The sequence below is a fragment of the Dermacentor silvarum genome, chromosome 1 (assembly GCF_013339745.2).
Source record: "Dermacentor silvarum isolate Dsil-2018 chromosome 1, BIME_Dsil_1.4, whole genome shotgun sequence".
Lineage (NCBI taxonomy): Eukaryota > Metazoa > Arthropoda > Arachnida > Ixodida > Ixodidae > Dermacentor > Dermacentor silvarum.
Window position 1 is genome coordinate 33630262 of NC_051154.1, and position 25029 is coordinate 33655290.

Sequence of the window (25029 nt, forward strand, 5' to 3'; positions counted from 1 at the left end):
AAATCCTGTCCAATATGCGCAAACTTTGACAGCGATTAGGTGAACATATGCTTTATCATACGCCGACTTTACGTACAGAACAGCTGTCATTGCTTTACGCTGGGCGACTTCGATGAAAGCGCCGATTCCGACAGGCGCAGTGCTATGAGATGCCTCGGCCCAGGATCCGGTCATTCCAGTGGCGCACCGACGGGGGGGGATTCGGGGGTTGTAACAGCCCCCCCCCCCCCCCCTGAGGCCGACTTAACCCCCCCCCCCCCCCTTTTGTTTAACCCCTTTTCTTTCCTTACGCATTTGAGTACCGCAACTAAGATGTAAGACGCGCAACTGTCTGCACACTCGCAAAAAGCGCATTTTTTTTGACAATTTCCCGTGAAGATATCGAAATTAGTGCTGTTTAGATGGTATTGACAAACTGTCAACCCCCCCCCCCCCCCCTGGCAGAGATCCTGGCTGCGCTACTAGGTCATTCAATGGGATCGGAAAATCCCGCACCAGGTAACTACCGTATTTGTACGAATATAACGTCAATCATTTGACGATAACCGGTAAATCGCTTAGCAGTTGCGCGTCCCGACGCTACGTATCAATAGCCGCGTAGCAGACGACTGAGCGACCTGCAGCAAGTGCCACAACACGACGATACACGACTGCCTTCTTTATCATGATTTAAAAGAAAAACTTAAAATCTAGTGACTGTTGGTTTCGAATTTTCGATATCACAATTCTGTGAATTGCATCTAATAGTAGATCTAAATCGTACAAACTTGATATATTACACATGAATCTAATATATATATATATATATATATATATATATATAGTAATATGGAAATAGAGCTTTTGCAGAACCCTTGTACACAACGTAACACATTAACGTAAGATACAAATTGACAGATCGAATTTGTCCGCTTTGAATGATCTAATTGATGCCGTTTACAGAACCGCGATATCTGTTCTAGACGCCGAGCTACGAGTTTGTAAACTTCGTGCTTCTATTTTTATTGAACTTTCGAATCTTAGAAAATACTTTACAAAATTCAGGCCCTAAATCCAAATTCTGCTTCCAACTGTCACTAGAATTTAACTTTCTCTCTCCAATACAACAATCTTCATTAAAATCAGTCCAGGGGTTATCTCAGAAAAGCGTCTCTGCGTTTTACATGCATTTAAATAGGCCGCGTCAGAGTTGGGCCCGAGCTAAAGCTTCCTCTTAAAGGGACACTAAAGATCAAAATGATTTAAGTAGTATTGTTAAATTACCCTTTCATAATACGAAAAAGCCTATTACCTAAAGAAAATGCTTGGAAACCAGAAAAGACACAAAAACGTAAGACGGGTGGTGACGCTGCCTTGAAATTCCCGCACGAGCTCGCCGTGACGTCATGGATTTTGACGCCGTCTGCTCAGGCATTGTTAAATTTTTATCGGTAAAAAATGGGCTATATGATATTCTCAAAGAGCCAGACTGAACTAAGGAAGTTTCAAGAACTTTTATTGAACCATAACGGCCAAATTGAAAACAAAAAAAAAAAAAAGGGGGGGGGGGGGGAATGGAATTTGTGACGTCTCACTGACGTACCAGCGCTGGCGTTCCGGCGCGAAATTAAAAAAATGCAATTTTGACGGTCATTTTCTCTTGTAATAATCGACCCATTACCACGAAATCCATGACAGAAGAGTTCTTCAAGAATATTTTATCAATCTAAACTAATTCATTGTTTAGATTGATAAGAAATCTGTTCCTTTTCCTTTTCGACTTCTCCCCCTCCCTCCTCCTCGTTCTATGTTTATTCAACCTACTGTGGAGTGGGAAGTGAAATAGCAACACACTGGGCATTTGTCTGAGTAACGAGCACACACGCCCGGCCTCTGCTTATCCAAGGACAGAGTGAACTGACAACGCCTAACCTCTCCCTGATTTCATAACAAGATAAAGGTTGGCCGTCCCATGTTCTGATTATGAACAATGAGCTGCATCACTTAAACCTAAATGAGCACACACTAAAGTATTGTCATATAACTTAAGGCAAGCCATGGATGAAAGCTACATACGGAGAAGCATTTATATGAACTCAACTTAGTTGGAACGAGTCAATTCGCCATGTCCAGTAACCGAACTGCAGTGGGAGGAAGCCAAGTATTAGTATGCCCCTGACACACACACCGGAACGAAACAGCCTCAGCATTTTTCTACCATTTTTAATGCAGTTGCTGAAAATTGCCTTGTATGGGTGCATGTGAAATGCAGCATAGCACAGGTGACAGTACCATGAAGGGCATGAACAAGTGCTAAACGCTACCTCATGTTCTGTGATTATCAGTGTTAGGACAGTAGTTGGAAGTGTAGTAAAATTTTGGTCATTCTGGGAGAGCAAGCATATTTATGCTTTTAAGAGCATCCAGTAAGAGCATAAATTCCAAGTGATATTTTGGAAATTCAGTTACCTAGGTCATAAAAATGTATCCAGGAAATCAAGTGCTGGTGTTGACACATAGTGATGGTGTAGTCAACCACCGTGCACAAGAATGTTCTTAAGTTGGGTGACTCTTTGCAAAAACGAAACACATTTTTTAACTCCATAGACTACCGGTTATCTCCTCTATGCATTACATGGATTGTCCAACTCCGTCATTTCCTGTTAATGTCAACTAGAATCTCGGCTAGCCACTTAAGGGCCGTGCAGGCTGAGTGCAAGGATACGAAGTCATCATGTAGAACTGGGGGATACTCTGTAAGTGTCCAGTCACTGGACTGGGGTAAGTGTGAGAAGAAAACAGGCGCCCCCAGCCAATCAGCACTTCAGTAGCAGACGAAATGGACATGTTCACTAGGTTCTTTTGACTCTGCCAGAAGAAGGGGCTTGGCAATGGCCATCATTGATTGTCCAGGGTTATTGCTCGCCACGGTTTACACCTGCTAAACCACAAGCACAATGTCTAATACCTGCCTATGCTTCTTTGCCACAGATGACATGTCACCGTCAAAAGTCATAAGATCTTTGCTTACCTTAAAAACAAAGGACCTTGTCACGTTCAGGAAGGCAGCAATCTCCAAGTTGCTGTGGTTGGCGGCTAAGGCAGCTAGGAGTGCACATATTTTCAACTTCTACCCCACACCTAACCATCCCAAGCACCATGCTGAGATTACAGTGCCTTAGCTAGGACTGTTCCATGATCTAGGACCATGGTCTAGCCTAACCATGTGTTACAATGTACACTGTAAGCGAAGATACTACCATAGGCATGAAATAGTTGAGTATGGTGAATTCAATCTATTCACACCATCGCACTAGCAAAGATTTGACATAAAATATCTAATTCACAATCATAAAAGCCATTTATATTAACCATATACATTTTCAGCAGTTCACATGTCACACTTTTATGTCGCAACTGTCACTTCTTGCTCCCTGGGGCTTTACGGAGACGTTTGCTTTTTGGTTTTGCGGTACCAGACTTCGGTGCTGAACAGCTGCCTGTGGATGCCACGCTTGCGTTGTCCTCATCCTGGGACAGACATCACGCGGACTCGAGTAACTTTTCTCAATACCAGATGTATGCCACTGCAACACCGCTGTACACTGTCACAGTACTCTGAGCAGTTTCTTGGTTATAGTTTTCTGGTGCAATAACAAGCGTTGGCGAGCTAGTGGTACACGACTTTGAAAGCAGAACAGAATGCAGAACCGATGAAAGTGTTAGGCGAATGAATCCGTGGCTTCATTCTGACACTAGATGAACACAAGTGCCTATTTATTACCTTAATTATACCCCGTATCCACACAGTTCACCTACTACTGTCCATGCAAAGGGCACAATTTTCACCCATATGACTACATAAGGACTAGCTTTTTGTCCTTTTTTATGAAGCACTACAGGAAATCAATAAAAACAATCAATTATTTTTCAAGAATATTAAAAAGCTGAATTCAGTAATATTGGACGAGCAGTAAGATTCAGTTTATCATTTGAAATCAACTAATTTTTCAAGACTTATCCTCTATTCGAGAAGGTTAATGAAAGTACAGGCAGAGGTGGCAAATTTAATGCCCAAATATGTCCTCCAGTATGTGTGGTGCTGCTCATTTTTCCAATGATGGAAGCACAAAGACTGAGTAGATGATGTAATAATAATGCCTCACAACAGAATCCTCAAACTTCAGCAGATGTTAAGCATCTGCTGAAGTTTGAGGATTAAGGAAGGGATTTGAGGATGAAGTTAAGCATCTGTTAAGCAGAGCACTAGGCAGTTGTCTATGGCTGAAGGGTTAATCGGACCCTTCAAAGTTACTTGCCTAATGCTTTGTTCTTTCACTGAAGTGCATAAGTCATCAACAGTGCATAAGTCAATATCTTATGAGGCATACTGGAGAAAGCAACCTGGAATTCATCGAAAATCACCGAATTGTAGGAAGAAGTGGTTAACGGAAAGATATACAAACACAAGCGCTGCTAATTTTCTTTCCGCTAACCACTTCTTCCACACTTCAGTGCTTTGGGCTGCATTCACGCCCAGGAACTTCAGGCTCATTCACACCAGTGATCGAGCAGCGAGAGACTAACTTAAAACAGTCACTTTTCAATCAAAGCGACCATTTGCAGCCATATATACGATCGGTGGTTTTGTGACCAACTTGGTTGCGCGACCTCTGCGAGTTGCCAATGTGAATGAGCCCTTAGGCCAACTAGCCCAAATCGCCAGCCTGGAATTGCGGAGCTCACTAACATTGCGGAGTTTGCTTTTAGAGAGCAGCAGAATCAAGAGATTGTCACTTTTCTTTATAAAAAGAGCACCTGTTCCATAGCTATATTCAATGCATCACACACCGCCCCCTTTTTATGGGGTGTCTACTACTCTACCTGGCATGTGCATCATGGCCAACTTCATGACCAACCACAAACAGTCTTTAACTCCAATCTAACTTCCAGGAGCTGAAACCTTGGGCATACAAAAAAATTTAAAGGACACTAAAGGAAAATATTCAGCCGAGTTAGATCGATTAAATTGTTCCATTAGAAGTTTATCACTCTTTTCTACACGCCAATAGATGGCTTTATTGTGTAGAAAATTGCTGCTGAGGGTTCTGCTGCTGCTTCTCAATTTGGATCGCAACGTCAAAATGGACAAGCTGGCATAATCCCTATAATCTCTCTCTGCGACTCTCTCTGAATCAGGCAGTTCTGAGCGTCACAGGGGAAGTACCATAGTCCTAAATAGGTTGTGCCGCTCCGATTTTTCAATTTTCGTTATTTTCTTGCTTGTAAAAGCTCTGTTCTTGCTACAAATGACCCATTTTTATTACGAAAGCCTAATCTTTCAATCTAGTTCGACTTAATATTTTCCTTTGCGTTCCCTAAGAAAATGTTTTCAGTGGACACTTAAGCACCTTTCATTAAAGGTCAACAACTAACGGAATAAAAAGCTGAGCTAATTGGTTCTTGTCAGATTGTCACTACTGGCTATAAACTAAGTGGAATCTCGATGATACGATCACGGCTAATACGAATTTCCGGATGATACGAATTTTTCTGTGGTCCCGGCCGAGCCCCATTACTTTGCAACGCACTAGAGAACGGTTGTTACGAATCGATTTCCGGCCCGCGTCGGTTGATACGAATAAACGCCGCCCCACCGACGGCCACGAAAAAAAAACAGCGCGCAGTCACGCGCTTTCTCCCTTTCTCTTTTGGCGCGGAGGTGCGGACACGGCGCCAGCGCGCGTTCCTCCTCGCACTCCGGACCGGTTCTGTCTAGCCCGCCGAGCGCAAGCATCGCCTCCGCGAGGCCCCCTCGCCCCTCTGCCAGGACTGCCGCGCTTCTGAAACGCTGCAGCACCTACTCTGTGAGTGCCCTGCCTTCTCGACGGCGCGCGCCACCCTCGCCCGCATCTACCGCGCGCACGGCTTGCCCTGTTCGACAACAGAGGAAATCTTGCACCCCTCGGGCTGCACGTCAAGTCACGCGAAGCTATTCCGTGCGCTACTGAGCTTCGCTGACGACACCGGCCTGACTGATCGAGTGTAAATCTTGACCCTCCCCCTTTGCACGCCTCCGCAGTATGTCAGAGCTGTGCCGTGTGGAGATTGCTTTCAAGATACGGTGCGCGCGACAACACCGACAGCCGGCACAGGCGCAAAGCACAAGAACGCATTTGTTGGCAGAGTAAAAGCCGCCCTCCCTCCCGCGCTGCCTTCCGGCTTTGCTCCTTTCGCGTGGGAGATTGTCTCGCCAGTTACCCTTGCCGCCGGTTGCAAGATACGCGTTTGGTGCCGCAGCACAGCGTCGCCCCCCCCCCTTCCCCTCCCTCCCATACCCCCACGGCCTTTCGCGCGACGGTAGTCGCGTTTGCTCTTCGCTGTGTGTTCGCTCTTCGCGAAGGCGCACGTCCCCCGCGCGCTTTCACTCACACATACGGTGCGCGGCGACGATTTTATCACCCTTGGAGTCATGCTCCACGTCTAATGCTCCTCCTCCGCATCGCCCTCGTTGATCTCCTCTCCCATCGGTGGGCGCACCTCGTTGAGAAGCGTGCTCGCTACCGCCCTCGTCGGCGAGATTTTCCCGCGGAAGCCACATTATAAACCGGTATTTTGTCTCATGCGGCTGCCCTGTAAGCGGTTTGCGTATACATGGAGTTCTATGGGAGGGTAAACGGGAGCCGGAAAAGGCCGCGTTGTAGCCAGTTTTTCACTATAAACGGTTACGTTATAAGTGGTCTATACTGTAAATGCTTTTTACATATGTGGGCCTGAGTGAGTTCACCTCTGACTCTTTTTTAGCTAGTTTTGTGTACCGACGATACGAATTTCGGCTAATACGAATATTTTTCGTGACCCCGTGAGATTCGTATCATCGAGATTTCACTGTACATGCATACAGAAGGACACCAAGTAAACAAGTACACTGTTGGCAGGAGTGTGCTCATTTATATAGGGTCTTTCTGTCACTGCAATAGCATCCCACATTCTTTTTGGCAATATGATTTACAGAAGTATCAGTACATGCTTTACAATTGGGAAAACACACACAAGCACACACACAAACAACTAAAAGACCAGTACAGCCGACTTCCATTAATTTGACCCTGGAGGAACTGGCGAAATTGATCAAATTATCTGGCGGGTTAAATTAAATAAGTTCAGCTGATTCATTTGGCAGAATTTGCCGTATTCTTACACACCCCTGAATCAAATACGCGCCCACTTTTTATGTGTCCGAAGTAGAAAACCAACGTAGAAATTACATTAAGGCTCCAAAACAAAGTAGCAATCTAATGGGTACCTGATTTCTTAGTTTAAAAAATTCACCGATGATTACGACACTCCCTAATGCGAAATTTGAGTGCAGCTCTACACGTGTTTTCATTTCGCTATATATTGGCTGGCGCGAACAGTCTGTGTCGTGCGGTACGTTGCAAACGAAGCGAAGTGTGGCACGACTGCCTCGCTAATCTGCAGATAGCCAGAGCCAGCGGGTGGGTGACGCGTTGGCATGATTCACAGCAACTGCCACTGAGAGACCTCCCCCACAATGTGCACTATTCCAGCGCCATTTTTTCCGCTTGCTGGCTGTGCTGCACCCTCTTCTCCGCTTTCCTCCCCCTCAGCGCGGCTTTTATCTTTCGCTGAGCTCGTTTGCTTGGCTACACTGCCGCCTCCGAGGATGCTCCCCGCAGGAACGGGCGCTTAAGAGTTGCGCTCTAAAAACTTAGCAGGGGACTATTATGTGTTACACATAGGCAGCTGGTTTTCTTAAGTCAGATTTGCCGCAATACATCCGTGTTATGCTAAAAGGCATATGACAGCCGCGACGACGGTTTTGGTTCTGTGTCCGACTGCGCTGCACAGGCAATTACGTCTCAATTTTCTTTAAAAAAAAAAAAAAGAGCATGTTACAATCTGGTAAATACCGTAATCAGACATTGTGAGCTGCGGTTATTGCTTGAAAATTTTTGTAGGGCAGGCTAAAACTAGGCGTTTTCAATGGGAGATGACATGTGTTCAACGCATTTACTGTCATGCTCCATTGAGACAAATGCTGGCACTAAAGGGGCCATTATTGGGGTCACCATAGGGGTCAGGCGCATGAGTGCTGACTGGTCAAGTTCGAATTATCTGGCAAAGGCCAATTTTAGGATCGAAATAATGAAAGTTTGCACCCATAGAAATGCATGGGTGCCAGCTGGGACCTTTGGTCGGGATCGAATTAACCGAAAAATCAAATTGCCTGGCATCAAATTAACGGAAGTCTACTATAGTATATTATCTTTCGGGAACACACAAGACAGTAAAATTAAAGAAAACAATGGAGTAAACATTAATACTGCAAAATAATGTCGTCCAAAGTTGTATGTTTGGAGATAAGTAGAACGGATAACAAAAATGTGCCTACCGCACTGCCAGTGGCATCTGCAGACTCCTCCAGGCGAGCCTGTACTGTTGCTGAATTAATGCGAAAGTCTCGAGCAGTACTCATCTTCACAAACTCCATAAGGTTGACCTGCATGGGTAGCACATACAGGTTGACTCATGCATATGCCTGAAACGGGCATAAGCCAACTGACCTTTGATTTCTTCACCAACTGGATGAGCAGCCTCTCATGTTGTTCAATAGCATAAATTAGGGATGGAATGGTACTTAGTTCCCTTGCAACTGCAGCCTTAACGCGGGAGACAAAAGAACAAGAATGTGAAAACAAAAGCATCACTCAAAAATGTACAAATTTATCAGAAACGGAAGCACGCCTCAAATGTCAGGAACCCACCTTCTGCACTTCATCTCTGCGTGGTTTTTTCTTCGCTGGCTCCCTTTCAGATTCTGCATTCTGCAGAAGAAGTTTGGGGTGGGGGTGGAGAGCACTTGAACAGTTCAAAACAATACACTGATCATAGTACTAACAAAAAGCAGACTATCCAAGCTAAAGAAATTTAAACCAGAAGATGTATCTGTGGCAAAAATAGTCATTAGTTATTTTCAATAATTCAATCCTGGCATGACATAAAGAACTGCTTTAAATTATCTGATGTTTAAATACAATTAAATTTTAGCGCAAGCCAGCACAATGTTTGCTGGCTTGCACTATATGAAGCAAAAAGAGATGGATTCCACCATGGGTGTTCACCACATTGCTGCAAGCGTATATGCAGTACAAACTAGACAGTAGCTGTTTCTGGTATTAGTACTTCGGTTTGATGACCGCCTGATAACATGTAAATATCTAATAAACACATACGTTTATGATCGCTTGTAAGGATTTTTTTGTAGCCGTCAGCGGAATAAGAAAGCGCTGCCGCTAACTTGTGAATGTGGTGAAATGGGCTATTTATAATGTCTCTACTTTAGAATCTATAAAATAAAATTTTTTCAATTAAAATTAAAGTGTCGCGCTTCTCGTCTCAAAGACTATGCGTGAAGTTCTCGGCAGTGCAACTACTGCCACTAGAAATAAGCACGAGAGGGGAGCACAGTTGCCGCATAACGTGTTCCTCAGCGTTCGCCACGCACTGGCCTGCCATGCATTTAGGCCACGCGCAAGCTTCGAAGCGCCGGCGCTAGATGGCGCCGAGTGTTCCTAGGGAAGCGAGAAAGAGGAGTTCCGTTGCAGTAAACACCTCATACATAATTTGCTTCAACGGTAGCAATATGCTTTGTCGCTATATTGATTCAATGCTATTGCACCGCTATCGACAGTCATCGTGAGACGGGTTCTGCTGCAATTTTTTAAGAGCACACAAATTACTATGTATACATATGCCATTAAAAATACGCTTAATGCAGCAGCATGCTTCATGCATTCCCGATGACGTAACTTGGGTACCCAATCAGATCACTCGCTCGGGTGACACCACTCACCCCCCCCATTGTAGCATGGGAAGGGGCTGTTGAAAACGCAGGGGAGTGGTGCCACTGCGATCGGTAGTGATGCACATTTTTAAAACCTTATAATAAATTACATGCTTTACGAGGGGCACTTAAATCTGTCTCCTAATGATCAAAAAAACCCACCCTACCGACTTGGCACGTTTGTACAATATCGTCAAAATCGTTTCAGACCGGGTCCCTTTAACAAAGCTAGACATGTTATGTGTTATGGTTACTTAGGTGCTATGGGATCAAATTCGAGCCGGGGTGGCCACATTTGAATGGGAGGGAAATGGGAAAATTCTTGCGTACCTCAATTTGGGTGCATGAGAGTGGTCAAAATTATTTAGGGCCCTCCATAATGGTGCCCCTCATAGACCACCCTACAGCTTGGGGACTTCATACCCCAACGATAACCAAGCATCAAAGCTAGCACCGTGTCCCTTCCATCAGGGGCGTTTCCCAAGTTTTCAGCCACAGCTGGCATTCATCTTGCCCAAATCTACAACCACCACCGGCCACTGTTGCAGTGGTGGAGCGCTCAAACTTGTGGTAAGGTCAGCCTAATTAACAAGTCAAGTGCACAACAATGTGAAAAAACAGAGTTATAAGATCTTCATTTTCCAATTTGCCAGTACAAAACAGAATAATTACCAGCAAAAAAATCATTCAATACAAACTTCTTACGAACAATACTGGTCTTCTGGCTCCTCCAGTACTTCTATCATATGAGTGCAGCACAATGCTAACATTGCGAGAAATATTGTGACTAAGTAGAATAGCAAATGCTATCATCTGCGTCTTTTTTCAGCACCCATGACTGCAGTGGTAGGGTAAGTAGATAATGAAGGTTACAAAATTAATGGGACAAGTCAAGATAGCCACATCTAAGATGATACAAGGAAAGTTTTTATTGCCAAGTTCCCTTCCTTGTTAAAATAAGAGCACATGTCAGTACAAAACCTTGCTCTATGAAGCTCAGTATAAGATACTAAATTTAGCTCAAAATGTTTTTTAAGCTGAAATGGTTCACATATTGGAATTTTCAATTCCACAGGTTTCCAACAAACTAGTGGAACAGCGAAATCTATTACCAGAAGGATTTTTACTAATTTTCTGTTTTTCTTTTGTGCGCTTTGCTTTAAAGAAGGCTCTCACTTTCATGACACTATTTTTGCCGGGCCAAAGTATGGAAGAACAGCATTCTTATCAATGTGTGCAATAAAGGCTGCCTAAGGAAAATCTAGATGCCCAGAAGGTCCCACTAAAGGCGTTCATACATTTGGTCAAATACAGTAGAACCCCGATGTTACGTTTCCGGGTGCTGCGTTTTCCCGGCTGTTACGTCGTTTTCGGCCGATCCTGGCACAGCTTCCATAGAACCCAATGCATTGGCAACCCCGCTGTTACGTCGCAACTGTGGGACTGTTCCCACATCATACGTTGCGAACTGCCACCCCGCGCCGGCCGAAGCGGCAATTTTGGCTTTTCATGTCGCTTGGCTTGGTTGCTTGACGATGGCATTGGCCGCCCAAAGTGCTGGGGGCAACACTTATGATGTATTTTCGGTTTTGGCCAGCAAAAGTATGGCCCTTGAGATCCGTATTTGCAATCTAAAGATGGTGTCTTTGACGCGTTGCGGCCCGAAAATTGGTTTTGGCTCATAGATGTTTCATATAAAGTCCAAGGGCGATAAGCCGTCGCCGCGCACCGTATGCTGCATGTGGGAGTGAAAGCGTGGAGGGGAGCCGACGACCGCGTCTAAATCTCGCGCGCGAAAGAAAGAAAAGCAGGGAGTAAGTGCGCCTTCATCTGTTGCGCTCGAGGCACCGGCGAGGGAGTGAGGGGGGAGGGATAGCGGGCAGCGTTGTGCTCCGGCATCAGTAGCGTACTGCGCGGCAGCGCACGGTCCGTATCTTGAAAGCGATCTGCGTTGGGGGCAGAGTCTCCGCAGTGTAGGTGCGTCGGCGGCTCGTAGCTATGTGCGTGCTGTGTGTTCTCGGCGCTCAGTTTGCGTTGAAGCGATAGACAACAGCACAAAGGTCACTTTGCTCGCTTCTGCAGCGGCGCTTAAATTCCTCACTCCAGCGTTTCACAGCGCATGTCCGCGCTCATCGAGTGTGATGTGTTCATGTTTGCCTGTGGGTGCTGACATCATGCTTGTTAATATAGTTAATAAGCAAATGTTTAAAAGTTTATGCGGACGATATACTATCCTTACTTTGTATAGATGTGTACTAATTTGCTATATCAATCGATACTTCGGCTGTCGGGCGAAACTACAACTTTTTTTCACACGTAAGAATTAAAATAATATTGTGTGCAGTTCAACACTACTCCCCCCCCCCCCCCATTTCTCAATTTTTCCTGTCTCCCGGCTCTTACCGTTGTTTTTTTTTCTTTTCTTTTTTTTTTTTACGGTCCCGTGAAAAATGTATCAGCGGGGTTCTACTGTATAATTGAAACTAATGCAGCATGCATTACACTTGTTGCTATGGTGTCAGAAGGGCGAGGCAATGAGTAAGGGGCTTGTTCCTAATTTTCACATATGCAAAATGACCAGTGCTGGTACGCACTCAGCCAAGAGTACTTTGGTGGCAAGCGACTGTGCCCACAACATTTGCCCTCACTACAACGAAGCCCATCCAACACCACTGTTTGATTGTGTAGGAGGAGGTGGAAGAAAGAAAGAAAGGTAGGGAGGTTAACCAGAATAACGTCCGGTTGGCTACCCTACACCAGGAAAATGGGAAAGGGGAACACAAAGATGGTTGTGTATACGTGTAAAAGAAATGGGAAGATGGGCCTCAAGTGCGCCTCACATTGATGCATGTGAGGTGCTCAAGTAAATGTAAGCAAATCACTCTTCAAATCTCAACCAAACATAACTGGTGCAAACCAAAACTTGCAATGTGCTTCTCTGGACACAGTACTCACTTGGAGGAAGGTGATCATTGTGTAGACATTTGGTGTAAGCTGTGTGGCTGCAAGCTTTATAAGCTTTTCATATTTGCTGCAGAAGCTACCAAACTTCGAGCTGTAGAGTGACAGATACTGCAAAGAGTTGTACAAATAAATAAAATGATCAACAGTAGTGAGCTAGGCTAATTGAAAAATGTAAAGCTATGGACCCTGACGAATTTTGAAGCTCTGTTGACTACAGACTGCCTGGAAAGTCAGTGCCTGTATTTTTCATAACTTGGAAATACTAATAGGCTATGTTGGTTTTAGTCCACAGAAGTAGAAAAAGTGGAAAAAAATACATAATTAAGTGAGGTTGGGGGAAGAAGGGGTTGTTCAGAGAAATCAAAATCTGCTTCAAGTTAAAAAGGTCTGCCCCCATGTTGCAGTTTTAGTTTTTGGTCATTTTAGTGTTTATTTTCGTGGTTGCTTTAAAGACTACGGCCCTAAAACTGAAGCAGAATGCTGTTTTTGCAAATGTTTATGAAGTATGAGGAAAAGATGTGCAAACTGCATTCGATAAATCACAGTGAGCAGCATATAGCGTCCCATCCACTGCCAAAAATCACCGCCGCATGCTACTGCAGTAAGTGGGGATATATACATTTCCAAACACTAACATACAAGTACTCAGACGTTGGTGATGTCATGGTCACCAAGGCATCGTCAATACTCATTCTGTGCTAACAGAGAATAAAAAGTTACAGGGACGTTTCACTTCGTGAACGCTGGTTATGCGCAAGCGTATGGACACCGCGAACATACACAGCGAGCACCGCAGCGCCAGAGCACAAACAGAAAGGAAACAAATGCGGTCGCGGACGCTACAGTGATCTCGACGGTGTGACGCTTGGTGCGCCACAGGGAAAGCACATATTGCTACACATAAAAAGAAGAGACGACGCGAACACGCAAAGCAAACACCGCGGCGTCGAAGTACAAACGAAAAGGACGCGAATGCGGCGATTCTCTTCTCCACCTCCAGGCGCTTTCCACCTCAGGCCCTTGCTTCCCTCAAACATAATCTAGCCGATTTGAAAGATGGGCCATCTACGCTTGCGCGCGAAACTACATGCTCAGTCTGCATCCCAAAGACCCTTTCTGTGCTAACAAAAGCAGACACGATTTGCCTCAGTTTTTGCATTTTCATTGAACAAGCAACATGTTTTCACTGTACCAGTTTGCTAAGGCCAGCGAGTGAATTGTACAGCCTAGTGAGCTGCTTCATGACAGTCTCAGTGCACTGGCCAGCTGGCAGCTGAGACTGAGTCAGCTCTATGAAGATTGCCACCAGGTAGCCAAGCTGCCGGCACAGACCCACTTCCTGAACCTGTCTTGAAGATCCTGCAGAATCTAACAGTGCAAGGAACATCCAGTGTCACATCCATTGTTCCAAATAAAACTAGCAATAAACAGGGAAAATATCTTCCGTGCAAGAACTATAACTAGAGAAATGCATTCATGCACCCACATGCATGCACACATACAATTTTTACATTCTAAAAAGAAGAAAAAGTAAATATAATTAGTAGCCGATAACTTGCACTTGAAGCAATAATGGGCTGAGAACGAAGACTTGTAGCAAATCACTGCATTTGAACTAATAACCTAAGAAAAAAAAGGTTTTAAGAGCTTAAATTTGCCCCACGGTTAGTGCATGGCAACCTGTAGAAGACTAGGTTAGCTAAATGACAGCAGCAACCCATTATGCGGTCACAAAAAGAAAAGCCAAATCACAAAACAATACCTTCACTGTCACAGTCCTTCATATGTGCCTCCAAAGCAGTACAGGACCTGAGAAGTGCCAGCAACCAGTCAATACGCTCATGTACTTTGTGGATGTGCTCGAGAAGTGCTGGCACCATTGATGCTACTGTCTTGGCATTGATAATGCCGAACACTTGCTTAGTGGAGAGCTCCACATCCTGTAAAAGTTAAGAAAGTACAACTTGTATTGTATAGAGTTAATTGAAAGAAATCAGATGATAAAGTAAGGAGGACATACCTCATCCACATCTCCAAGGTTGTAATGAAAGCTGACAGCAACATTGCCAAAGTTCTTGAGACAGTCATGTGTCTGGTGACTCACAGTAAGATAAAATGAGAGTAGACTGCGAGCAACGGCTGGGTCGGCTGGTGAGGTGGGAGACAACCATTTCTTTAATACACCATTATGTCTGGTGTCCACCAAAGTCACATAAACACGAAGAAAGAAGTGACAAAGCCTGAACAAACATTTCAAGTGTATAAGAAAGGGAGCATAGAGCTGTGAAAACACATACCTATAATTGCACACTTATTATCACCAAGCTATTTAAGTGGTTCGAATGAGAACAAATTGATATGCGTACTCATTAGAACTGCGTACTCATTTTCTTGCTTCAGATCTTAAATATCACAGTAAAACTTGAAATTGTAATATAACATCACAGCATTATAAGAACCACTGTATTAAAAAACAAGGTTTCTTCTGGTAAATCAGTTCTACGGAGGCCTGCAAGGTGGAGGAAATTACATGAAAGGGGAAAATTGGCATCCACCTGAATTGTAGCAGGAAGCTACAAAGGAAACCCATGCGAGTTTTTCAAAAAGAAAGTCTCGCAGTTGAAGAAAAATTAGTCCTGATCCGGGATTCGAACCCAGGACAAAGGCCTTTCCGGGGTGGTTTCTTTGTAACTTTCTGCTACAATTAGGGTGGACTACAATTTTCCCCTTTCAAGGCGTCCTTTTTGCTCAAAGCAGCTCACCACAGCTACGACGGAACCCATTACTATTGTGTCCTCAATGTTGTTACTCAAAAAAAATTCCTAACTGTCATTTGGTAATACAAAAAATCATACAAAATGAAAAAGAACACTTATACTTGTTAACCCCTAGACTGCCGATGACGACATAACTGATGACAAGGATGATTTATTAGCATCCCCTTTGAAATGGGGCGGTGACAAATGGTCACTCAACCCGCTTGAGTTACTCAGGTATGCTATATACATGCTTTCCATTCTGGCATTTTTGTACACATCTCTTTATCCTTTGTTGTCTTCCTCAAAACTTCTCGATCTACCTTGTGCAGCTACCTATACCTGTAACGGATCCGGTTGTACCAGTCTTTTTCCTGCTTTTTTCCATCAATACTCCCAACGTCTCTTCCTTATCTCGACTGCTGACCGGTTGATGCTTCCGTTCACTTTGCAACTCGCCGTCACAAGTGTCCACTGGTGCCGATGACGAGTTGAATTGTCGTGAATTTTTGGCAATTTTCGCACATGTGTATGTGTTGTTGCTTGTAATTTTGACAAGAAAATAAACAGAAGGAAAGTACACAATGACTTTTGCCTTTTTTTTTTGCAGTCCTAAAAAGTTTTTTTTAAATTTATCACGGCAGTTAAGGGGTTAATAAGTTGCTTGTTGTTCAATTTCAGTTTACCATTGTTATTCACATTAACACAGCTTCAATAAATGTAAGAGACCCCAGATTCATAATGGCAACACCGTATTAGCAATGACAACATAACTACATTGTAACAAACAACAACAACGATAACAACAAAAGTGCAAGATAAGGCTAATTTATTGCATGTGCATGATTCCTTGATACTAATAGATAATGAGCTCCAGAAAGTTGCTGACAAAGAACAGAAGTAAAATTTCCCATAATTTATCCTTGGTCAAGGTAACAAAAAATAATTCTATAAGTCAAGACAATTCTACAGGAAGGATTATTTGGATAGATAGCTTGCCATTAAAAATTTGTGACCAGGATTCCAAGATTAGGTTTGCCAAGGTATACCGAGGCAGAAAGAACCCTACGTCTCGAGCAATGAGTAAGCATAAGGTGAATGAAAAAAAATTAGTATAAGCTTGGCTCTGTATGTGCTGTTGCAGGTGTGATAAATGCAATCTGTATGTGTTGAAATAATGTGATGGTTGCATGGCTATGAAATAAGGCACAGAAGACAGCAAGAAAGGTATTAAAATTGAAATAGCAGGGAATTTCAATCATTTTAAACCAAATGCAAGTTTTCACCTTAGAAAAGGGTCTCGTCAAGTTTAACACACATGACCAATGGACCCTACTTGTGGATACAGAGTCAGATATTCCCAAGGAATGATGTAAACTTATTTTGGCATACAGTTTTGTGGACTCAAAAACAATCAGAATCACAAGAGATTCATGCTTACTTAAGCTCATCCAGACTAAGAGAAGCTGGGACTCACTAAGAATAAGACTCACAGTGAAGGAACCGTACATATGGCAACCAGAGTGAAAAAATCTTAAAAACTTGACATTTCAGTCCCCACACGGGAACCTTGTTGATTGTGAATGTGAGGGCTGAAATGTGAAGTTTTTAATAATTTTTCACCTTGCTTGGCATCTGTCCTGTTTTTTCCCGACGTTTCTTGACCAGAGGACATTTCGCTACTCTAACCTCCCCTCACTAAGACTCATGCCCGCTTGGGTTCACTTCGTCTCACTCAGCATCATTGGGGCTCACTCAAACTCACAGGTGGCTCTAAGCCTGAGTAAATTAATAAGTGTGTTTGCTGCTCCACGGTCACAAATGATGAGGGTAGTGGGAAAGATGCAGCGAACAGGACTGCCACAGCTGGGAGTGTAATATAACAAACAAAAATGAAAACAGAGGGAAGGAGAGAGAAATGCACTGCTGCTATGCATGACTGATGCGTGCTAACATCTTTCAAAATTATGTGTAAGTCGCGGTAAGCGTAAAAAGTGATAGACATGGGGGAGAAGCCTAGGAAGAGTTCTATAACTTTAAATGGTTACAACTTGGCCAATACTGAGCTTTTATTTTGGAATTTTTTTTAGAAATAACCTTCCATGAATAATGCTTTAAGCTGTAGGTTGACAAAAATATTTTTGACTGAGGTTTCAGGGCTCTTCATTGATTGTCAACTACATAGTGCAGCTGGTCAGTCGAGTCATCCTCAATTTTAAATTCAGGTGTGTTTTAAAGCCACCAATTTCAATATTGCAGTCACAAAATTTTTCAGAATACTGTGTATGTTTAGTAAGGAATAATTTACCACAGTGCATAACGAAACAACATTTCACCAAAACTATGACCTGGTATGTACTGCCAAAATGCCTCAAGAACAAGCGCCATAAGCCAGTGGAGTAACAGGCAGCAAGCTGTCAAATAAAGCTCGCCATAATTACATTGGTACGAGTAGAACTCGTCAACGATGAGGTGTGAGATAATGCACATGAGATAGACCGATAAGTGTAGAAGTGGATTTTGGACATGAGGGCAATCAGCCAGTAGCTACTATGAACGCTTACCAAGTTAAACAATCTGTGTGCATATTGGTTGAAATGGTAAAAGCTTGCCTGTCAACACAGTCTAAACTTACACTGTTCTGCAGTCAAGGTTGCCCATGCAACCTCTGCACTTCGCTTCAGCAGCCTTGACCATTGCAAAATTTGGAGTACAGTTAAACCTCGATACAAAGAAGTAGGTAAAATTGGCAATACATTGAAATGTGACCTTTCATGCAAATAAGCACAGCCGCCAATAGATTTTTTTCTACACGGAGGGCGCCACCAAAAAGCAAAGTTTAATGAGAAAAAAAATTTTTTTAGGGGCGAAGCTCCTTAGGGTGTGGGTCTGTCCCTTCTCTGTAGTAGTAGTAGTAGTAGTAGTCGTCGTCGTAGTAGGTAGCCACGTCTAGTTTTATGAAAAAAAAAAATTCCGAAAGTTGTGTCCGTAGCGCGGAATCGAACCAGGGACCCCTCGCTTTCAAAAGCGCGGCGCTAACCACTACGCCACGAAGCGCACATGGACACGCACCACGATGACAATAAATACCCAACATTAACGAAAGACTGCGCGTTTCTAACGCGTTTGTGCTAGCGCGTTACGGCCCGTGTAAGAAGCTGGTGTAAGACGCTGTGGCCTCTCCGCCTTACCCCCGTATTCATAAACGCTCCTCGACTTGAACTTGACTTGCCACCGCCCTGGGCAGTGCGTTCGAAACGCGTTGAAGGCGGTGGCAAGTCAAGTTCAAGTCGAGGAGCGTTTATGAATACGGGGGTTATACTCTCTCAGCAGTCATGTGATGGCGTCGGCAAACGCGGTGCACGTTCCGGCATGTGTAAACGGCTGCGTAAGACGCTGTGGCCTCTCCCCCTTACGAGAGAGTACTGCACGTTTCTAACGCGTTTGTGCTAGCGTCCCCTTAAGCGGGAGATGGTGCAATTATAATGAAGGGCGCTGTTATAAAATAGGAATGACGTCACATATGGCGCGTGTCATTGGTGGAAGTCAATCGTTCGATTTAGTGCGGCGAGACTGGGCGAATTACACGGAAGATTCACGGTTTACCGATGATTCCCTCCGGAGCTTCGCCCACTCATCATCATTCACCCCATGGATATGCAGTGTTTTTTTTAATATGAGTTGGCGATGAAAGATTCGGTTTCATGCCATGTCGATGACACAGTAGAACCCCGGTGATACGTTTTTCATGAGACCGCAAAAAGAACAAAAAACCTAGGAGCCGGGAAACAGGAAAAATTGAGAAATGTGGGAGTAGTCTTGAACAGCACACAATATTATTTTAATTCTTACGTGTGAAAAAAAGTCGCAGTTTCACCCGACAGCCGAAGTATGGATTGCGATAAAAAATTAGTAGACAGCTATACAAAGTAAGAATGGTAGTTTTATCGTCCGTATAAACTTGTAAACATTCGCCTATATTAACAAGCATGGTGTCAGTGCCCACAGGCAAACATGAACACATCACACTCGATGAGCGCGGACACGCGCTGTCAAACGCTGGCATGAGGAATTTAAGCGCCGTTGCAGAAACGAGGGAAGTGACCTTTGTGCTGTTGTCTATTGCTTAAACGCAAACTGAGCGCCGAGAACACACAGCACGCACAAAGCTACGAGCTGCCGACGACTGTGTAAACTCTGCCCCCAACGTAGATCGCTTTCAAGATACGGCCCGTGTGACCGCGTGCCGCCGCGCAGTACGCAGCTGATGCCAGAGCACAACGCTGCCCGCTATCCCTCCCCCCTCGCTCCCTCGCCGGTGCCTCGAGCGCAACGGACGAAGGCACGCTTCCTCCCTGCTTTTCTTTCTTTCGCGCGTAAGATTTAGACGCGGTCGTCGGCTCCCCTCACACACTTTCACTCGCACATATAGCATACGGCGCGCGGCGACGGCATTATCGCCCTTGGACTTTATACGGAACATTTATGAGCCAAAACCAATTTTACGGCCGCAACGCGTCACAGACACCATCTTTAGATAGCAAATACGGATCTCAAGGGCCATACTTTTGTTGGCGAAAACCGAAAATACGTCACAAGTGTCGCCCCCGGCACTTTGGGCTGCCAATGCCATCGTCAAGTAACCAAGCCAAGCGACATGAAAAGTCAAAATGGCCGCTCGGGCCAGCGCGGGGTGGCAGTTCGCAACGCATGATGCGGGAACGGCCCCACAGTTGCGACGTAACAGCGGGGTTACCAATGCATTGGGTTCTATGGGAGCTGTGCCAGGACCGGCCGACAACGACATAACAGCCGGGAAAACACAGCACCCGGGAACGTAACAACAGGGTTCTACTGTATCTTCACATCGGCGGTACGAAGCGAAAACAGCCATACTTAGGTGCCCACTCTGCTCCTGCGGGGCTACTCAAGCCACTGTATTTCTCGGCTCACCCTAGCACGTTTTCACTTGCAATTAAAGCATACAGTGAAAAAGGTAGGATAGGATCTGATCGCACTTGGGGCTTTATGTGGAACACGATGCTGCTCCACTTCGGCGGTCGCTCTCGGTCGCGCGGATTGCAATTTGAGATATGTGTTCACAAGCAGCCGCGTTTATTTCAACTATTCCACCATCTGCATCTGCAGAAGTTTCCATTTCTTGTCTCGGTATTCTTATGTGGCGGCAGTGAAATATATACTTCGCTATATCGAGGTTTAAATGTAGATACTACCGTATTGACTCACATAATCAATGCACTCGTGTAATGAACGCACCCGCAGATTGGTAGCAAAAAACATTATTTTTTTTCCTCTCGCATAATGAACGCACCTCAACCTTTGCTACTGTGCAGTCCCACAATCGAACGGCCGTGCTGTAGTTTTCCTGAGAGACTAGAATCCTTTACTCTCGCACATGTGTTTAAAGCAAGCGCACTTTATCTGAATACCCGTCGCTGTGTTGGAAATACTTAATAATGATGCCACATGAGAAATGCCGAGATCGTGTAAACAAAATTCTGCAGCTAACTTCTGTATGCTACACATACATGCTAGCAGCAAACATGCCGTAGCGGCACACTGGCAGGGCTGGTGGGTTTGCTGACTAAGAAGCTGAGAGCAAAGCAAAGACAAGAGAACACTAGCGGTAAGCATGCAGTGAGAACAGGCTGCGTGTTATCGCGGTAGCTTGGGGTCTGACAGAAAGAGCGACCATGACAACGCTCAACCTGTTCTCACAACCTTGCTGCCAGTACCGGCGCAAAGGCATCTTGCAGACTCTAGAGAGAAAAAAAACCATAACTGGCTCTCTGCAACAGTTACTTTACGCAGTTTATGGACTTTACTCTGATGTAATAGCACAGAGAGCGCGTGCAATGCAAAGCGAAGCATGGGGGCGCGGCGCATGGGAGAGTCCAAGTGAAGAAGGGGCGGCCTGCACTTGGTCGGCATAGTCAGCCTAGTTGTGCTTAATGTCGAATTCACACGTCCGTTACTCGCATTTGTGCCCGTCTTTGGTTTTGCTGTGTGCGATGAGCCCCAAGTTGAGTTATACACCTGCTGTGGGACAGAGAGTTCATCTGCTCACAAAACGGAAACGCTGATCAGACACCAATAAACTTTCACATGCTGATGAGCAGGACGGTCGCGGAAAGAGACGCAGGCAGCGTTGTTGTCAAATCGAGTGCCGAAAAAAAGCAGCAGTTCAACGTGATGTTTGTGATAATGGCAGACGGTTGGAAGCAGCTGCGAGATCCACAATGTGGATGAAGCGGCCAGCGACCAGGACGACAGGTCTGGTGGTTCCGATTTGCAAATAGTATATGTGCATTTTTACTGCAAAGATGAGTTATCTAATGCATTTTTAAAATAATTACTGTCTTACTTTTTAATTTTTGCTGTTTCGAAAAAAGTTCCCATAAAATTTACCCCACATAATAAACGCACCCCCCCTAACTTTGCTTTGAATTTTGGGGAAAAAAAGTGCGTTCATTACGCAAGTATATACAGTAATTCAATGAAGCCCTACAGAATATTCATACACTTAACAGCCTTCAATGTGCCCGAAAAATCAGTTGGCGAGTGTACATTGTTGCGTTTACGTACTTTCCGTGAAAGTGACAACACATTTAACCGTGGGCAAAGGTAGGCAGACAGCACAACAGCTTTCTGCCTGACTAATATCAAAAGGAGGGTGGCTGCTTCACTCACTGAACAGCATACAACTAGCAGTACTGCTCCACATCTGCAGGTGCCCACCATTAAATATTTTCTATTACAAAAGAGAAAGAGTGAAAGAAGTAATGAATAAAGGCCTACTTATGCTTTGCTCCCTGCAGATTTCCTTCATCCAATCTTGAAGTTCACCGAACAGTAGGGAACCAGGCTCAATAAATCGGCACAGACAGCAGCAGATGAGCATTATGGGAATGAGCTCCTTCAGCCGTGTACTGTCTTCAGACTGGCACAAGATATCATTCACCAGTGCCTGCAGCATGTAATAGTGTAGTTTAAAACAGCATGCACCAGATGAGACAAAACAGACAATAAACAGGTCCCCACAGACGTCCATAAACAAACGGGAAGCCATTGCAGGCCTTTAACCTCTTAGCACATGGTGTATCATATAAGATACGCGTAGAACTTCTAGCATAACAAAATCGAAAAGAAAGAAAATGCTACATATTCACCCGGAATTTATGTCTTCTCTAGCAAGGAAATATATAGCGACTTTAGAACTGGAAATAATGTTTAATTATTTTTCCTTTCAAAAAAGTATGGCAGCACCTCATCACACAAGAGGCAAAAAGTTAGAAAAATAAACATGTTATTTCCACAATTTATACAACTGAAATCGGCAAACAAAAATATCAGGGTGCTTATTACTCTTTGCATGCTGTGTTGCTTCGATCGATACAGCACGCTGTTATGGGTTGTTTTTTGGAGAACAGGTAGAGATGTTTCCTCGCGAAAGAACAAACTTGGAAAAAAAATTTATTGTTTGCATGACCTATACTTTTTCTTAGGACTATTCCTGGTGCCGAATGAGTAAGAAAATGAAAATGCCAGCAGTGTTTATGATAAAGATAGTTTAAGGCCTGCCATGGTCCAGGACCTACTACACTCGACGCAACAAATACTTCTTGGAAGAAGGGGTTTTTTTGCCGGCTTACCAAACTCATAATGACTATCCAAAGCAAAAATTAACATAAAATCAAGGTCTATAAATGATTCAGCCTAGATATTGAAGGTATGAATAGGCCAATCAAAGATAACGTCATCAAATTTCAATGAAGCTTGTATACTAGCTGGAGCTGTGAGAAATACGCCCCATTTCTTAAAGCAACGTATCAAGTTTTCTGCAATTCAAATGTCTTTTTGCATGGCCAGAAAATATACCCTAGCTGCATGGTGTGCCATATATGATACGCGACAATTTTTGCTCACAAATTTGCAACGAAGCATTTTTTTATGAGTGAGGTTAGTTTAGGCATATCTGGCCTAAACAAAGGCTTGTCTAAATTCATGCAGTAAGAGTTAAATCGAGCACAGACGAATGATAGCTCCAAGGCAACACAATGCACAGCATAGGAGCAAAATGCAACTGAATGCAGCAGTGATGCAAAAACTGTCAAAAAGCTGCAGCAGCCGAGTAAATTGTGCTTATTATGAGGAAAGAAAAAAAGTTACATTTTATGCTCACCTTCCCTCAAACTAGAGCTATGTGAAACCTCTCAAGTTGGTGTACTTAATTATATTTTTGGCTAAAAATATGATTAAATACACCACATTTTGAATTGCTAGCATTATTATTACCTTTCAATGCAAGGAACAGTTTCAAAATGTTAGGCAACGATAGCACTACTTGTGCCATCACAACTTTATTCAGTTATGCACAAGTTCTCAAGGAATGTGACTGAGATATGAGCAATACCTGTGCCACAAGGGTGCAAAAAATGGCATTAACTTGCTAGTGACTAAAATTTTATTGCCATTTGGGTGATGGCACAGTGACAACCCTAATGTCTTTTGCCTTAATGTGACTCGCTATTTAATGTGTTGCCAGAACTCATTATATTGAAAAATACATACTCTCGTCACCATAGCTTGTGCAGTACAATATAAATAAAGCATTTGGAATAGCGTCTATCATGTAAAAAATACTAGTTTACACATAACTTTCAGTTACAAGGCTCATGTCAGGAGTTGTGCATGGCAAACTTTGTCACGTCAGCGCTGTAACGGCTTTGACACAGCAGGTGCCATTTTGCTTTTGGGCTTTGAATGTAACTTGACATGCAACTGCATCACACAGTTACAATGTTGTAATAAAAAAAAGGCAACAAACTTATGCTAATGGCACCATATCATTATGCTAAGTTTTACATTTCACTATTTCTGAAGGTAGATCAAACTTGTATAAATGCATGTTTATTTCTTAATTAGTCTGCTAAAGTTGCTCATGTCAGAAGATATCGTGTCAATTGTAATTAAATTTAGATGTGCAGCATCTCTGCCTAAAAAAAAAAATATCATTAACAATTCAATGTCATTTTTGTCCCCATGTGGCTCAGGTATAACAAGAGCAAATGCATTTACCTTGTACACCGTATACTGAGATTTGATTAGCTCAGTCAGATCCAGAACTTCAGAGGAATCTATGCCCTCTGAAAAAGAAACAAAGAGAATGAAAATTTTCGGCAGTGTTCATTGTGTCTGAGCAATCTGCTAGGGTGCCTAGCCCTAAACCTACAGAGCACACAAAGCTGACACATAAACTGCAACTGAGAAATTTGTGCTAAGAGGTTAAATGGACAAACCAGAAACATAAAATGAAGTGCCCATAAGTATTCCAATACAGCATTATTACAAAAAATATTTTTTGATTCCTCCCTGCATACAGAAAGATATCCCAGTTTACAAAAGAACAGAACATTTCATGAGCATATAGATGGCGCCATT

General features: G+C 43.8%; 1 protein-coding gene across 1 annotated transcript in view; it reads right to left on the reverse strand.

The window, feature by feature from the left end:
* Nucleotides 1–3321: 3321 nt before the first annotated feature.
* LOC119459658 (Fanconi anemia group I protein-like) overlaps nucleotides 3322–25029 on the reverse strand; it is an 82870-nt gene continuing 61162 nt past the window's right edge. Inside the window, exons 22-31 of the mRNA XM_049666316.1 lie at nucleotides 24667–24734; nucleotides 22387–22555; nucleotides 14832–14959; nucleotides 14574–14751; nucleotides 14004–14179; nucleotides 12803–12919; nucleotides 8769–8828; nucleotides 8568–8663; nucleotides 8396–8503; nucleotides 3322–3510 (exon numbers count right to left, since the gene is read on the reverse strand). Of these exons, the coding sequence (XP_049522273.1) occupies nucleotides 3400–3510; nucleotides 8396–8503; nucleotides 8568–8663; nucleotides 8769–8828; nucleotides 12803–12919; nucleotides 14004–14179; nucleotides 14574–14751; nucleotides 14832–14959; nucleotides 22387–22555; nucleotides 24667–24734 (1211 nt within the window). The 3' untranslated portion in view covers nucleotides 3322–3399. The remainder of the gene's footprint in view (nucleotides 3511–8395; nucleotides 8504–8567; nucleotides 8664–8768; nucleotides 8829–12802; nucleotides 12920–14003; nucleotides 14180–14573; nucleotides 14752–14831; nucleotides 14960–22386; nucleotides 22556–24666; nucleotides 24735–25029) is intronic.